The following is a 14,288-nucleotide window of genomic DNA, read 5'->3' on the forward strand; positions in this document are numbered from 1 at the left end:
CTGTTGTGGGGAGGGGGAGCAGCAAGGTCCATTTCCACCAGCACAGTTGATCCAGCTTAAATCTGGATCCAACCCATTGATCTTATTTGTCAGCTGGAATAGCTGATAATTTAGCTAATGAACTGCAATAGTAAAAAATAACTTTCAGCTCATAACAAATAACCATATCCTGCAAATAATATTTCTTAAGAAATTGTTTAAATGACAATTGTGAAACAACTCAAAATTATCTTTGAGAAGCACAGGGATGTGCCTGTGTCAAGTTCTCCCCATTTAAAAAATGTAGGACAATTTGTTCCATATTTATAAACAACATCTTCTACTCCCTTGCATACCAGCCCAGAAATTGTGTTGGTGAAGTCTTGGCTTAGTATTTTATTTTATGATCTTTAGCTGTCACCTCTCTGACTAAAACACCTACGGCAAAAGATCTTATGATCTTGTTTTAGAAAATAAATTAGCTATACTGTTTCTTCCACTTTATTGCTGCTTCCCCCCTCCCCCCCCCCCCGTTTTTACTGCATAAACCCCTTAAAACTTATTCTGGCCAAACACTGTAACATTACATTTATCAGTATGAATTTATAACTTGTTATCTGTGCAGTAACTTAGAAGCCTCTTTAGTAAGTATTGCAAGCCAATCTTGGTTTAGGAGATTAATAATACTGCTTTCTCAGCTTATAGCAATCAAGAGTTATTGTGCTTTTTAAAATGAAGTGAATGAACTCTCTGCTGAAGAAATATTCATCAAATATTTGATGAATGAGAATTCAGTGCTGATGCACCTTTTTGCAACTTGATTCACATGTAAATCAGGAACATGACAGGTTTACGTTCTGTTCAGGTGGCAGTATAAAAGCATGCCCTGTACTGATGTGATCTTAAATCTGCTTTTCATATACTAGCTTCCAGAGACAAAGGAGGGGAAATTGGAGGCTCCCAAAAATGACTTATCAACAACTGCAAAGGGTCAAGTTGAAAGCCGGTATGTTTCTTTCAAATGAGTTTGTGTGTAGAGTGAATAGCTGTCCTTTGAGGAACAGAATAGAAAGTTGCTACTGGGTGCTTTGGGTTTTGAGAAAGGGCCAGAGGTGGAGCACATGCAGTAGGTCCCAGGTTCAGTCCTGACATCTCCAAGTAAGACCAGGAAAGACCCTATTTGAAACCCTGGAGAGCTGGGTTCTGTATTGAGTGCAGAACCCAGCTCTCTTGGGTTCTGTATTCTGTGCAGACTGTATTGAGCTAGATACACCAGTGGTCCGACTTGGTATAAGGCAGCTTCATATGATACTTCATCTTAAAGAACAGCATTTGACCAGGCCTGGTGGAAGTGGGGAGTATATAGAACAGACTTTAAGAGAGCAATCCTGTGTCTCTCTAGACAGCGTCTGAGGGGCCATAGGGTGATGAGGATTTCCCCCTCCAAGGCAGGCAGAGCTATTGCCTCAGAGAGGGAAATCTGAGGGAAGGAGAGGGAGGGATGGGGGCCTGCCAGGAGAAGGGGAGAGGCTGCTGTTCCTACTCTTGCCAGCAGTGCTTAGAGTGGATGGAGGTTCTGAAGTAAGAGCCCCCATCCTGTGCACATCTATCCAATAAGGTTGTGCTTTAAGACACCATGTAAATATCCCATTACATAGTGTCTTAAAGTACATTATTTTAGTACTTTCAAACAGTACTAAAATAATGGGAAAACATTAGTCAGCAATGAAAGAACATTGTCTTCCAGCTAGTAATAGCCAAGAAAAATGCTCGATGTTCACTGTGCCAAAAGTTAACATTGTCCAGAAAGGTGACTCTTCGTCTGACTTCATGGGGAAGAAAACAATATCTATGCTTCAGATGTGGAAGAAAATATCTGTATATGCTAGACTGAATATTATCTCAGCAGGGCAAGAGAGCATACTACACAAATGGCTTTTAAGCTAAGCCACTAAGTTTTAAAGCAATACCTTTGAGAGCTCTCTTCAGAGGAAATGGTGGCATATTTATGTAGCATAAATCCATCTGTCCCTTCATGACCACACTAAACCTAATTTGGAAATAAAAACTTTAAGTTAAAAAATAAAACTTAGTGCATGCCTTTAAAGTTCTCTCTCACCCAGCCTATAAAATGCTTTGCTTTTTGAAATGTCTTATTCAAAAATGGTATTGTATGTTGAGGATCTATTTAAATATTTATCATATGTCTTATATATTGCACTGTTATTTTATGTCATGTTAGGTGTACAGATGATGATTCTTCTAGTGATGATGAAGGATCACAGGAACTGAAAGAATCCTTAAAAATAGATTCTGCTTCGCTTGACCACCCAAGCCATGGTGCTACCTCTTATAAAAAGTCACTTAGGTTGTCTTCAGATCAAATTGTAAGTGATCTATTTTGTAAATATCCTGATTATTTTAAGCAATTCTGAATCTAATTTAACAAAACTTGCCATTAGTGCATGAGAGAGGGCTGTTTCTGGGTATTATTAATTATTGAATTTTGGAATCAGGGTTTAGGTCAATTTTTGCAACTGTTGAAGAAATCCTTCTGTATTGGGATGCTCCCTTATTTCCATAATTTTGGCTTAGTGATCATTGTTTTTATTTAGGTCTATGTCATAGAAAAGTTATGATTTAGATTCATGTTTCTCATAAAAGCATGTTGCAGCAAATATCAAATGGTTTTTTGAAGCCTGTTAGGTGGAAGACAATGATTTGTGATATCATTGCTAAAGTGTTAACTAGTTTAACATGTTAACGGTAGCTTAAGAACAGATAGCATTTGAATTATATGATAAATGTTTTTAATCAAGGTTATTAGTATTTTAACTTGATCTCCATCTTGTGCTTATTGAAATAAATACAAGTTAGGAAATATGTTGTAGAAGACTGTAATGTCCCCCTAGCAGAGTGAACTGCTCTGAGTGTGCTTTTAGAGCAACTAAGCAAAGAGCAGTAGATGCACCAAAGGGGGGGGGGGGCATGTGACAGTCCCTCCAAAATGTCGCTTGGGGATTAGAGGAGGGACAGTTGCTGGCAAAGAAGGCTGGGGGGGACACTGGCGAGATCGTGAAGAGCGGCATGGGCTTTTTTGCCACCCTTGCCAAGTGGCTGTGTAGCCAATTCCTGCAACCCAAAATAAAATTGCTCTCCTGGGTTTGGACAATACAACAACCCACCATGGGTATGAGCAACCCTAAAACAAGCCAATGGTCTCAGGGTGGCTTGTTTCAGAAAAATAACCCACCCTGTGGAAACACACCAGGTTGAGCAACACAACAACCCACCATGGCTGGCTGGCTGCCCAAGGCGGATCGTTGTACTGGGCATCCCAGTCTAAATAACTCAACTGTCAGGCTATAGGGAGGAGGAAGTTTTCACTGCAGCAGCAGCTTTTCTGCAAAACAAAAACTGGCTAAAACCAGATTTCAGTGAGACACACTTCCGTTCCAACCACCCATATTCTTACTTTAGTGTATGTCTTACTGACTTGCATATAACGTACCCAAATCTTATGAATGCTTCCCACAAAATGGGATGGTAGTGGCTCTACTTTCACCCATGTATTGAAAAAATCAGTGTATTATTAAATATATTAATGTTAGTATTAAAATATATAGCTTTTTTGAAGAGAAAAATAAATTCAGTTTTGATTAACATTATTGTGCCTCTTGATTTTAAAGGAAAAACTGAAGCTTAGAGATGGCCCAAATGATGTTGTGTTCAGCATTACAACCCAGTATCAAGGAACTTGCCGTTGTGCCGGGACTATATATCTGTGGAACTGGAATGACAAAATAATAATTTCTGATATTGATGGGACAATAACTAAGTAAGCTACAGTATATCATTGCATTGGTGTGTTAAAAACCATTTGTGCCCAATAAACTCTGCTTGTAAGTTTTGATACTGAAAACAAGTAATGTTTGCTTAAATCCTGCTACTCCCACCTCTCCCCTACTGCTCAAATCTTAGGGTTATGTCCAACATCACATAAACAGTCTCCTTCTCATGAAGTGGGTCTTCCCCTTGCTCTCCTCCCCCCTTCAGCCCCCCAACCAATGGGGGGTACATGGAAGCAGCAAGGGGGAAGGGAAATCCATTCCTCCAATAGTTTCATTGCACTGGTGGATGGCCAGCACTAGATACAACCCTTAGTTATTTGATCCAATGATACAGGCTAGAGAAGGCCAATGCTTACTTACTAACACAAGTGTGGCGGGTAGACTTTGAGTTGCCCTAAACAATATATACTGGTGTTGGCTCTGCTAATATGTGATTTGATTTAAACATCGTTTCACAACCTTACTTATACTTCTTGTTTCTTGTTTAGGTCTGATGCTTTAGGACAGATTTTACCACAACTTGGCAAAGACTGGACACATCAGGGCATTGCAAAGCTTTATCATTCTATTAATGAGTGAGTATCTTGCCTGTAAAAGAGTTGTGGAACATGGGAGTAACTGATTATCTCAAGTTGTCTAACAACTAACCAACTGAAGTTTGATTTTTGTGACACATTTTTCATGTTTTAACTAAAGAGAGATGTACTTTATCATCCTTTACGTTCCATTTCTGCTTTTCTTTTCTAAAGTTGTGTTTCAAAGTAGTGTAAAACCTCAATTAAAATACACAAGTTATACATATGATATGTAGAGAAGTGAAAGGAAGCTCTGCTTTGGGTCCCACTTAGACTGATATGATAAAAGTACGTTACACATAAGTATGGCTTGTAATGCGCAAGCATTGAGAAAGAACCTTCAGTGAATCAACGATGTTCAGCTTCCTCTTTTCATCCTGTGCCAGCAGAGGGAGGAAATGGGTATAGAAATGATTTTTGTAAAAAAAATTAAATCTTCTTGCTTCTAGTGTGGATTCCTGCTTTGGGTGGGGATTTAATGAGGGACAGCAATATTAGCTGTTTCATGGCAGCTACTGTTGTAATTGTCTGGACAGGTTCTTGGGTTTTCTGCCTGCCCATGGATTTTATCTCTTTGGGACATACTTTGTTTTCACTAGTTTAAAGGAGGTTCCTGTGCTGACTTGTTAAATTAGCAATGTGTTTCAAGAGACCCATCACACTACTAGTTTGTGGCTGTACTTGGAAGATACTCAGGTCCAGGCCCTAGGTCAAGATTAGAAGCAGCAAGCGATGGCAGCAAGAAGGAAGAACATCCATAGGAAAGTAGCAGCGTTAGTAGCAGCACCCTCTGGCAAGCTGCCAGCCAGAGAAAGTGGAGGCAAAGAAAGGGGAAAGAGACCATAGGAGTGGGAAATGTGCAGAAACAAACTCTTTAGTTTGCTTCAAAAATTTCTGCATCTGTTTTGTTAAAATGCCCAAACTATCACTGATTGCAGCATTGAAAACCTAGACACCCCAGCCTTGTGCATGTTTACTCAAAAGTGAGTGCAGACGGGCTGACTTTCAAGCAAGGGGGCAATTTAAATGTTGTGCGGGAAAAGAAATTACAGTTAAATCAATCTCTGTGGTTTGGAACCTTCTGAAATTTCAAAAGTAGTGTATTGCATTACAAGACACTTTTAATGGAGGAAATTATGTTCTTTTAGAAGTATTCCAGGAATATGACACTTCAGAGCTGCAGTGAAGATTTCCTGTTGTAGTTTGTGCTTTACAAATACTCTTTTTCATTGACATCTGATCTTAAGGCCACTTCAAATGTCACAAATTTCCAACAAGAAAAGGACTTCTATATAAAGGGGGAAAGCATGGCAATCAGATGCTAGATTGCATGTGGCTCTTAGACTAAAACTTAAAAATGGCTGCTTAGACACACATTTCTAGGCCGGTTCCAAAAAACAAAAGAAAAAAAATCCTGAAGATAACAAATGAGCTCAATTTCTTACAGTTCATTTAAACAATCACACTACTATTCTAAAGTGAAATGATGCGCACACGTTATTTTAAGGAAAGAATGGTCAAATTATGTGCTAAACTAGCTTCTGTGATCTTTATCAACACACCCTGATCTCTTCAGCTGTTCAGAAGGTAAATGCTTTATAGGAAAAGAAGTGTGTCATCTTTGTAAGTGCAACATCATCACTATCCTGACTGGGACCCTTTAGCATTTAAAAAGGCTACCTCCGGGATAGAAAATGTGTGTCCCTCCAAATGGTATTGGACTGCAACTTCCAAGTTCCCTCACTGTTAGCTATGCTGGCTAGGGTAATGGGTGTTCCAATCCAACAACATTTGGAAGTCCACATGTTTCCCACCCCTGGTGTAGCTCATTAAGATAGACCTTCCTCATCTAGAATATCAGCTAACAACTTTATTCTTTCTTAGGAATGGCTACAAGTTTCTTTATTGTTCCGCTCGTGCCATTGGAATGGCAGATATGACAAGAGGGTACTTACACTGGGTCAATGACAAGGGAACAATCCTGCCCAGGGGTCCATTGATGTTGTCTCCCAGCAGTTTGTTTTCTGCTTTCCATAGGTAAGTAAGCAAAGTACATCTTAATCTCTTTATAATTAGCGATTGTCAAATATAACTTCTGGAACTGAATGAGATAAGTGCTTTTGTCATTTAATGATGGTTTGTTTTTATCATGGGATGTTCTATGGTGCTCCTAATAAATTGTGGCTTCTAAATATTCCATTTTTATACAGTCACAGGTGACACTTGCATAACTGGATTTCTTGCCTGCTCTCTCTCCGCCCACTGCAATCCCATCCACTCCCTTTAAATGTACTCCAAGGGTTGGGAGATTTGGAGAGTGTGAGGGTAGGCTGCAGGCAGGCAGGAAAAAGGGATGTAGAACCCCTATTATGCAAGTGGCTGACTCTGCTTACAGTATTGCGATGTTGGATCTAATCCATAATTAGTCTAGAGCAAGATCATGAGGCACTGGTGGACCATCTAGTGCTTCCTGCACCTCGATCTGAACTTATAGGGTACATCTTATATTCATAAGTAAGAGAACAATAAATGGAACTGGTTCTCATGACATGACAACCCCCAAGGGTGAACACTCAGTAGTGGGTTGTCATAACGTCCTAACCCAGCATGATTTCCACATGTTGTCTTATTTTTTACAAACAAGCCATACTGAGAAACCATTGTTTATTGTTGGGTTGTTCAGGGTAGCTTGTTGTGGCATCCAAACCTGGCAAGTGGCTTTGGTATAGTTTGTTGGAAAGGGCTACTGACGAACTCGGCAAGAGTGGAGAAAACCCTTGCTGCTCCTAGCAATTCACCATCCTCTCTCATACCTACCACCTTGTGCTCCTATACATTGAGAAGAAATGACACCAGACAGTGTCTTGAATGTATTCACAACCTATTTTAAATGTGCAGATGCAAAAGTCCACCACTATGAAATTTGTGTAATTTCCTCCAGTTTTACTGCTCTGCCATGAAATTCGCATATTTTTAGCAATCTCCCTCACTGCTCTACCATGGGTGTGTAACTTTCACCTCAGGTTTACAACAAAATTTGCATATTTTAGCGATCTGACTCACTGCTCTGTAACCCACATACATATCTGACAACTAACAATTGAAACAAAAAAATAAGCACAAAGAAGGAAACCAAAAGCAGCCGGCAGCTGCATGAGGAAGAGCTTTTGGAGTGGGTGTAATTATTGCGGAAGTACATGAAGCAGCCTTTTAAAGAAAGGTGTTCATTAGCTAGGGAAGCTCTGAAGTGGAGGATGAAACTGACGAAGACATTAACAAGAGTGGCATATTGGCATGCTGGGCTAAATAGCAGCATGTGCAAGACACTGAATTTTTTAAAAAAAATAGGTTGTGAAGGCATTAATTACCATGTTCATAAGTGCTCAGAAAAAAAATCAATTGGTGATCTGATGCAGGAGGGTGGAGGAGTTTCAACCTTATTTCAAGGGAGTTTCACCCTTGCCTTCACACCTATAATACAGGGTTGTTGTAAAGTTAAGAAATAGTATACGTGAAGTGCTTTGAGCTTTGAAAGGCATTACATATATGCTAAGAGCGCACATTCAGTTACAGATTAATTATGCTTTAACTGTTACAAGATCCTGAGTGTGCACCCTAGTTTTGTAGATTTAAACACCCTGGCTGATCACAGGACTTGTGGTAAAATAAATAAACGGACTGCACAAGACCAAAGTCCACCCAACCTCCAGTCTGGAAGAAGCACAACACAGCTAGGTATATTTTATTATCCTGTGAGAAATGAGTTGTTCATAGATGCATCTTTCTGTAGCAGTTCAGACACGTGAAGGCAAGCAAAAGGGCCATGGAATTTCACAGCCTGGCGTGAAGTCAGGACTCCAACACTTTACCCCATCACTTCACTCCAGGTTTCCTATTCCTCTGGCTCTCTTTCCCTGTCTTGCCCAGCTGCAACTCACCCTACTCTCACAACCCTCATCTTTTCAGCCCTGTCAGATACTCTCTCCCTAGTGTGTCGACTAATCCCCATTTGAATGAGTGGCAGTCATTTACCTTATGATGGAGAAAATGAAGGGATGATATACTTGGGCTACCTTAAGAGCAGGGATTAAAAGCTGTATTGGAGTTTTCATTTGCTGTATAGACACTTACAAGTAGTCTTTCACAACCTGGAAAAAGTGCCACAGTGATGTGGAAAAAAGCCTGACCACACACTTTTGTTAATACTTATAAGTTCCTTAAGAATGGGGGCAATTTTTTTCTTGAGTACTTTCTTAGGCCACAGATAACATCTAATTCATTGTAAATGGAACTTAGAGTGTCTATGCTTTTCCCCCAGGGAAGTGATTGAAAAAAAGCCAGAGAAATTCAAAATTGAGTGTTTAAATGATATCAAGAACTTGTTTTCACCAAGTGAACAGCCTTTCTATGCTGCTTTTGGGAACAGAACGAATGTAAGTCTGCATTGCGCTACAATGAGTGAAATATTTTTCCTGCTTTATAGAAAATACGGAAATGTTTTTTGAACGCAAGTAAGGAATCTGTCAATCTAGGATCAATGTGAATCCCCTTCTAGGGAATCTCATGCCCATCTTGCAAAAGAAGCCCCAATATCCATTCCATTGAATATCTAGCAACTTTTTCCAAGCTTCTTATTAACTTGAATACTCCAATGAAGAATCTGTTTTTGTTGAAATGGGGAGCTATGAAGTAAATACATAAGGTTGGATCCTCAGTTACGTTAACTTAAGAAAGTTTTAGGAAAGGAAGTGTCTCCTCCCCACCTGCAGCCACCTAGGTCCTGAGAAGGCATCTCTGGATGTTCAGGGGCCTGTGATGGATAATGTGGTATCGGAGCCAGGAGAGCTGCTGGTGGAAGGGGGAGGAATCACCTGATTTTAGTTTATTCCCCTCCCCCAGTAGCTACGCATGCCACATAGCTGACCCATCCATCCCCCCGGAAGGCTTTTTGCAGGGAACAGATGGCTGCAGTATAGGGAGGAGGGGAAGAGAAACTTTCTTTCCATGAACTTAACTCTTCTTAAGATCCAAGTCATTAGATTTTTTCACATACTTATTCATTGTGTACCTGTACACTTATGCATCTCAGAAAAGTATTCTTGCCTGTGAGTGTGAATTGTGAAATGTAGGTCAGTTATAAAATGGGTACCATGCCCTGTAGACTAAAATGCAGTGGTATTTCTTGTTTGCAGGATGTGTGTGCCTATATGAAAGTTGGAGTTCCTGATTGTAGAATATTCACAGTCAACCCAAAGGGTGAACTAATCCAGGAACAGACAAAGGGAAACAAATCTTCGTAAGTATGGAATTTTTAAAGCAGTCTGGGGCGTATTTCCAAGAAAATGTGCACAGCATCAGACTTTAGCATTTGTCTTTAACACTGCTGCTTGGCTTTAAGCTACAGACTCGTAGCTACTTACCAGAGAGTAAGTCCCATTAAACTCAGTGGGACATACTTCTGAATAGATATGTATAGTATTTCACTCTAAAACAAGGATAATCAACAGCCATTCTTCTAATTTATTTTTGAATACAGATATTACAGACTGAGTGAACTTGTGGAACATGTGTTTCCACTTCTTAATAAAGAACAGAGTTCTGCTTTTGTGTGCCCAGAATTCAGCTCCTTCTGCTATTGGAGAGAACTACTTCCTGAGGTGAACATAGAAGACTTAGCTTGAAGTTGAACAGCATTCTTCACACACAACCTCTTTCGAGAGAGGCCACTCTATCCTTTACGTACCATGTGTCTTATTAAATACAGGAAGCGCCATGGGTGTGGCACAAGCCAATGAAATGCAAGGCTGATCTCCCTTTGTTCTTTAGACATCCTTACTCATTGATTTAAGGGACTGGAAAAATAACTATCATTTGAAATAGCAGACCATAAGGAAGATAGAGGACAAAAAAGATGGAAACCTAGTGGAAGTGTTGCATTTTTTATATACAAGCCACAGTGGATGCGTGTGATGTTATGTATAGTAAACTTCTTAATATATCATCTAAAGGAAGCAGAAAAAGTATGTAGAACAGATAGTAGAGGATATATTAGGCCCATTGTAGGAATTAGATCTAGTACTTAAACCAGCATTTAAGCTGTTTTTGATAGAACATATGAGATGCTCATTATTCAGTTCTCCAGACATGTCTTAAGAGTTTATCAGGTTGTTAATGTGTAATGGGCACTCCTCAGTTTTTCTACATCTAGAAAGAAGTGGATATTTTTATTAGCACCCACTCATGGTTGTTCTGCCACTTGCATTTTTAAACACTGTACAGTGATTGGACTGTCTGAGCTGCATTTTCTTTGTTGCAGCATTTTTGCTTCCTAAGCTGCTATGTGAAATTGGAAATCTACACCATGGTAAGAAGATTGTTGCTGCCACAGCTGTACTGTGTGCAGTGTATAGGTCAGTAGGCAACATATACAGCAAATATTCAGGGAAAAACTTTTGTTTTTTTAACAGAGAGATGATGTATATAGTCAATCTTCAAAACTGGAACTACTTTTATGCCTTTCCAGAACTCTGTATCAGGGTTTTTCAGTTTGACAAAAGTGGTATAGGACAATAGGATCCAAGTGAGAAATACTAGGTGTCAACTATAAATATCAATTCTGATATTATAATTAAACATTTTATATGTCATTTGTACAATGGATCCAAAAGAAACTGAAGTCCTGATTTAAGTAGCTTGTCTTACATTCTTTCTCCTGCTTTTTCCCCTCTTTCTACTCAAAGTTGAAATAATATATGTAAATATATTAGCAAGTTTTCATCCCCACTCCCCCTTTAAGGCAGTTGTAGCATACCATAAACCTTCTCAGACTTGAAGAGTTAAGATTATTGAATCTTCATATAACTTGAAGTTTGACCATTCTTGAGATTTGATTCTGAGATGGAATGCTTGCTAGTGCTTTTCCTGGTAACTTGAAGCATCCATATAAATGTATCTAAATGGTGTATTCTTTCCAGATATGAACTACTAAGCTTACTCTTCAAGTTTACTATTGATTCTGGTTTTATATTGAGTTAGCTATAGTGGTAGTGCCTAAGGACTAAATGTAAATGCAGCTTTCTCAATGAAAGCATAACCTGGGTCATTTCGATCTCTCACAAGGCCAGAACTAGGGACATGGCTTGATCATTACTGAATTGTACAAAAAATAATTAGACATTTCAAGGCCCAACATTTTGCCAGAGATTATAGCTAATATACTGATATTTATAATTGGCCTTGATAAACAATGACTGACCTGTACTCTGTGGTCGATCTAAAACTACTTACCTATTAGACATTAAAGGTGCAGTCATATGCATGTTTAGACATGCTGGCTGTGGAATGCTGGGAGCTGTAGGACTCTTCTTTTTCTAAACATGCATAGGGTTGCACCCCAATTTACAGTGCATTCCTATGCACTGTGCCCTGGGACTTACGAGTATCAAATGTAGGGCAGATGATGGACAGATGGGATCCTCTAGTCCATGCTCCATCCACCCTGCAGTTGTTGCTTGACACTTGATTTTGAGCATCAACCCAAGGAGCTTTGGAGTGCAAGGGGGGAGGCTACATTGCATAGGAAGCTGTCTAAAGCAGCTTCCAGGTCTCCTCCCCTTCCTGCCCCCAGGAGTTTTCGCCCTCTCCATGCTCGGTTTTACGAGCACAGAGGCAACCACTGCAGTTCATGTGGCTGCAAGGGGAAGGGGAGCGTGGTGTCCTGGCTTCAAGTTCAAAGCGCTGTCTCTAGGCTTGGAGCCAGGAAACCAAAAAGCCTATGTCCCCACCCATCCCAGACGCTGTCTAGGGGACATAGGATTGCTCCTTTAATGAATTAACAAAATATTTACATTTACCAGCAGAAGGAAGTACAAAATATATGGCTCTACTAAGTAAAAGCCTGCTGGATGGGATAAAATTCACTTCAGCATATAAAACCTGTTCACTTCCTTATTACCTTGCATTCTGTAAAGCATTCCAAAAACTTGAAATCTTCTTCACTCCTTTGAATGGAAGACTGTGGATTTCCCCCCTCTACGTTCCTGGGTACAATCTTATGCAGATTTAGAGAGAAAGAAGTTCTAGAATTTCCAGCCTGGCTGTGAATTCTGGGAGTTGTAGGACTTTTCTCTGTCTAAACACATACAGGATTGTGCCCCAAATTATTTATTCCACACTTACATTAAAGGTTAAGTTCATCTTGAGTGGTTAGTTTGCTCATCAAAAAGCAACAGCAATGTCAGCTGAAATAAAAATTTCTGTGACAAAGTGGTTCAGGTAAACATTAAGAATTTCCAAAAAGCTTCTGGAAGGATTCCCCTTCATAATTACAGACAGGCAAAATACTGCTATTTGTACTTTTAGTGCTCTTGAGTCATCTTGATCCAAACCGTTCATTTAGAATAAATATATGCACTTCTTAAAATGGTATGCTGTTGTTTATGATCTGTTGGTCTCACTTGGGATAGACTATGCAGACCATTGAATACTTAGTTTGGATTTTACCTCAGTGACTCTAGAGCTGGCCAGTGACAGACAATGCCCCAATAGTGATAGACAAGCTCACATTTGATCTGTTTCCTTGCTGTAGTGGAAATTGATGGTTTGGAACTGGCTTTGGGAAACAAATCTTGTACTACATCTATTTCAGATCAGCACAAGCTAACTAATTCTTTCCATGAAAGAGATGGACATCTGTGTTTATGAACAAGCAATCCTTTTAAGGCTGTTTTTGAATATGCATTTCCTTTTATTTTGGAAATGTATTGAACAGCTTCTGCTGCACCTAACTTATTTACTTGGAATTTGTCATAAAGTGGATGTGACCAATTTAAAGTAAGGAGCTGGGAAATCATAGCCTAAATCTCTGCAGCATTTATATAAAAATAAACAAAGCAAACTCTGTTTGTTATGCAAGAAAACAATCAATTGTTTTGTATTGCAGTGTAAGTTTTGGGAACTCTATGTTCAGACTAGTATTTTGAGGAGAGAACCGATGTTTGCGTGTGTGTGTGTGTGTGTGTGTGCGTGCGTGCGCATGCGTGCGTGCAATGGAAAAGAAGGGCAGATGTAACTCTTTAAAATATTACTCTGTTGCTATTATAATACTGGAAAACTTTTAACACTTAGCCAAATTACATGACTCAGAATTCAAAAACTCTAAATGGATTCATTTTATGCGAGTATGACTATGTGATATAAGTTGATAATTGGAGTGCAAACCATAACTAATAAGGCAACTAATGTAAAATATCTCATAAGATATATATTAGAATTGATGTCTTTGAGGCTAGCCTTTCAGCTAAGAAAGCTGCTTCTGTTAATCAGCAAATCTTTGAAGCCTTTTTTGGAGAGAAAAATCTGCATTGTAGTTAGTTCTGAATGCAAGGGAGGACAGAACTCTTCAGTACATTCTATTTAATTGTGTTATGAACAATTTTGCTTTGATATAGCTTTACTCACTTATTAATCAGTGAACATTCCAATACAGTGTTTTTTGTAAAGACTGGGTCTGTTAGGAAAAAAATAAGTCACTTCGTTGTGCTTAATAAAATTGACAATAAAATCTCGGCTCAGTGTGTTATCTCTATACATTTGAAATCACTTGCAGTAAAGCTCAGAATGACCTCTGGTCCAATAATCACAACAATGCTTACAAAGGGGAAGAAATAAGCCAAAGTTGGATGCTGGAAGATGCTGAATTAGTTGAGTCTGTAGTCAGATATACAGCTGTATTATAAGAGATGGGAGAATTAAAAGACTTTGAGTCACTGTAGCAGTGGTGTGAACATTCATTTTGATAAAGTTACTCTTTTTACTATAGAAGCAAAGATGAACAGTATGTGGTTTCTACTGAATGAAAGCAACACAGCCACTAATGGCTGCA

General features: G+C 39.2%; 1 protein-coding gene across 4 annotated transcripts in view; it reads left to right on the forward strand.

Annotated features, from left to right (window-relative positions):
* Nucleotides 1–13,967, forward strand: part of LPIN2 (lipin 2) — a 52,283-nt gene extending 38,316 nt beyond the window's left edge. For 3 of the 4 annotated variants that reach the window (XM_063130594.1, XM_063130595.1, XM_063130596.1), the window contains 8 exons: nt 906–985; nt 2,222–2,366; nt 3,669–3,817; nt 4,319–4,405; nt 6,290–6,442; nt 8,724–8,838; nt 9,598–9,701; nt 9,942–13,967. In XM_063130594.1, the coding sequence (XP_062986664.1) occupies nt 906–985; nt 2,222–2,366; nt 3,669–3,817; nt 4,319–4,405; nt 6,290–6,442; nt 8,724–8,838; nt 9,598–9,701; nt 9,942–10,086 (978 nt within the window). In that variant the 3' untranslated portion in view covers nt 10,087–13,967. Of the gene's footprint in view, nt 1–905; nt 986–2,221; nt 2,367–3,668; nt 3,818–4,318; nt 4,406–6,289; nt 6,443–8,723; nt 8,839–9,597; nt 9,706–9,941 lie in introns of those variants that run through there. The other variant, XM_063130597.1, reaches the window with a different exon arrangement.
* The last annotated feature ends 321 nt before the right edge of the window (nt 13,968–14,288 follow it).

This window comes from Elgaria multicarinata, chromosome 7 (genome assembly GCF_023053635.1).
Source record: "Elgaria multicarinata webbii isolate HBS135686 ecotype San Diego chromosome 7, rElgMul1.1.pri, whole genome shotgun sequence".
In the NCBI taxonomy this organism is placed as follows: Eukaryota; Metazoa; Chordata; class Lepidosauria; order Squamata; family Anguidae; genus Elgaria; species Elgaria multicarinata.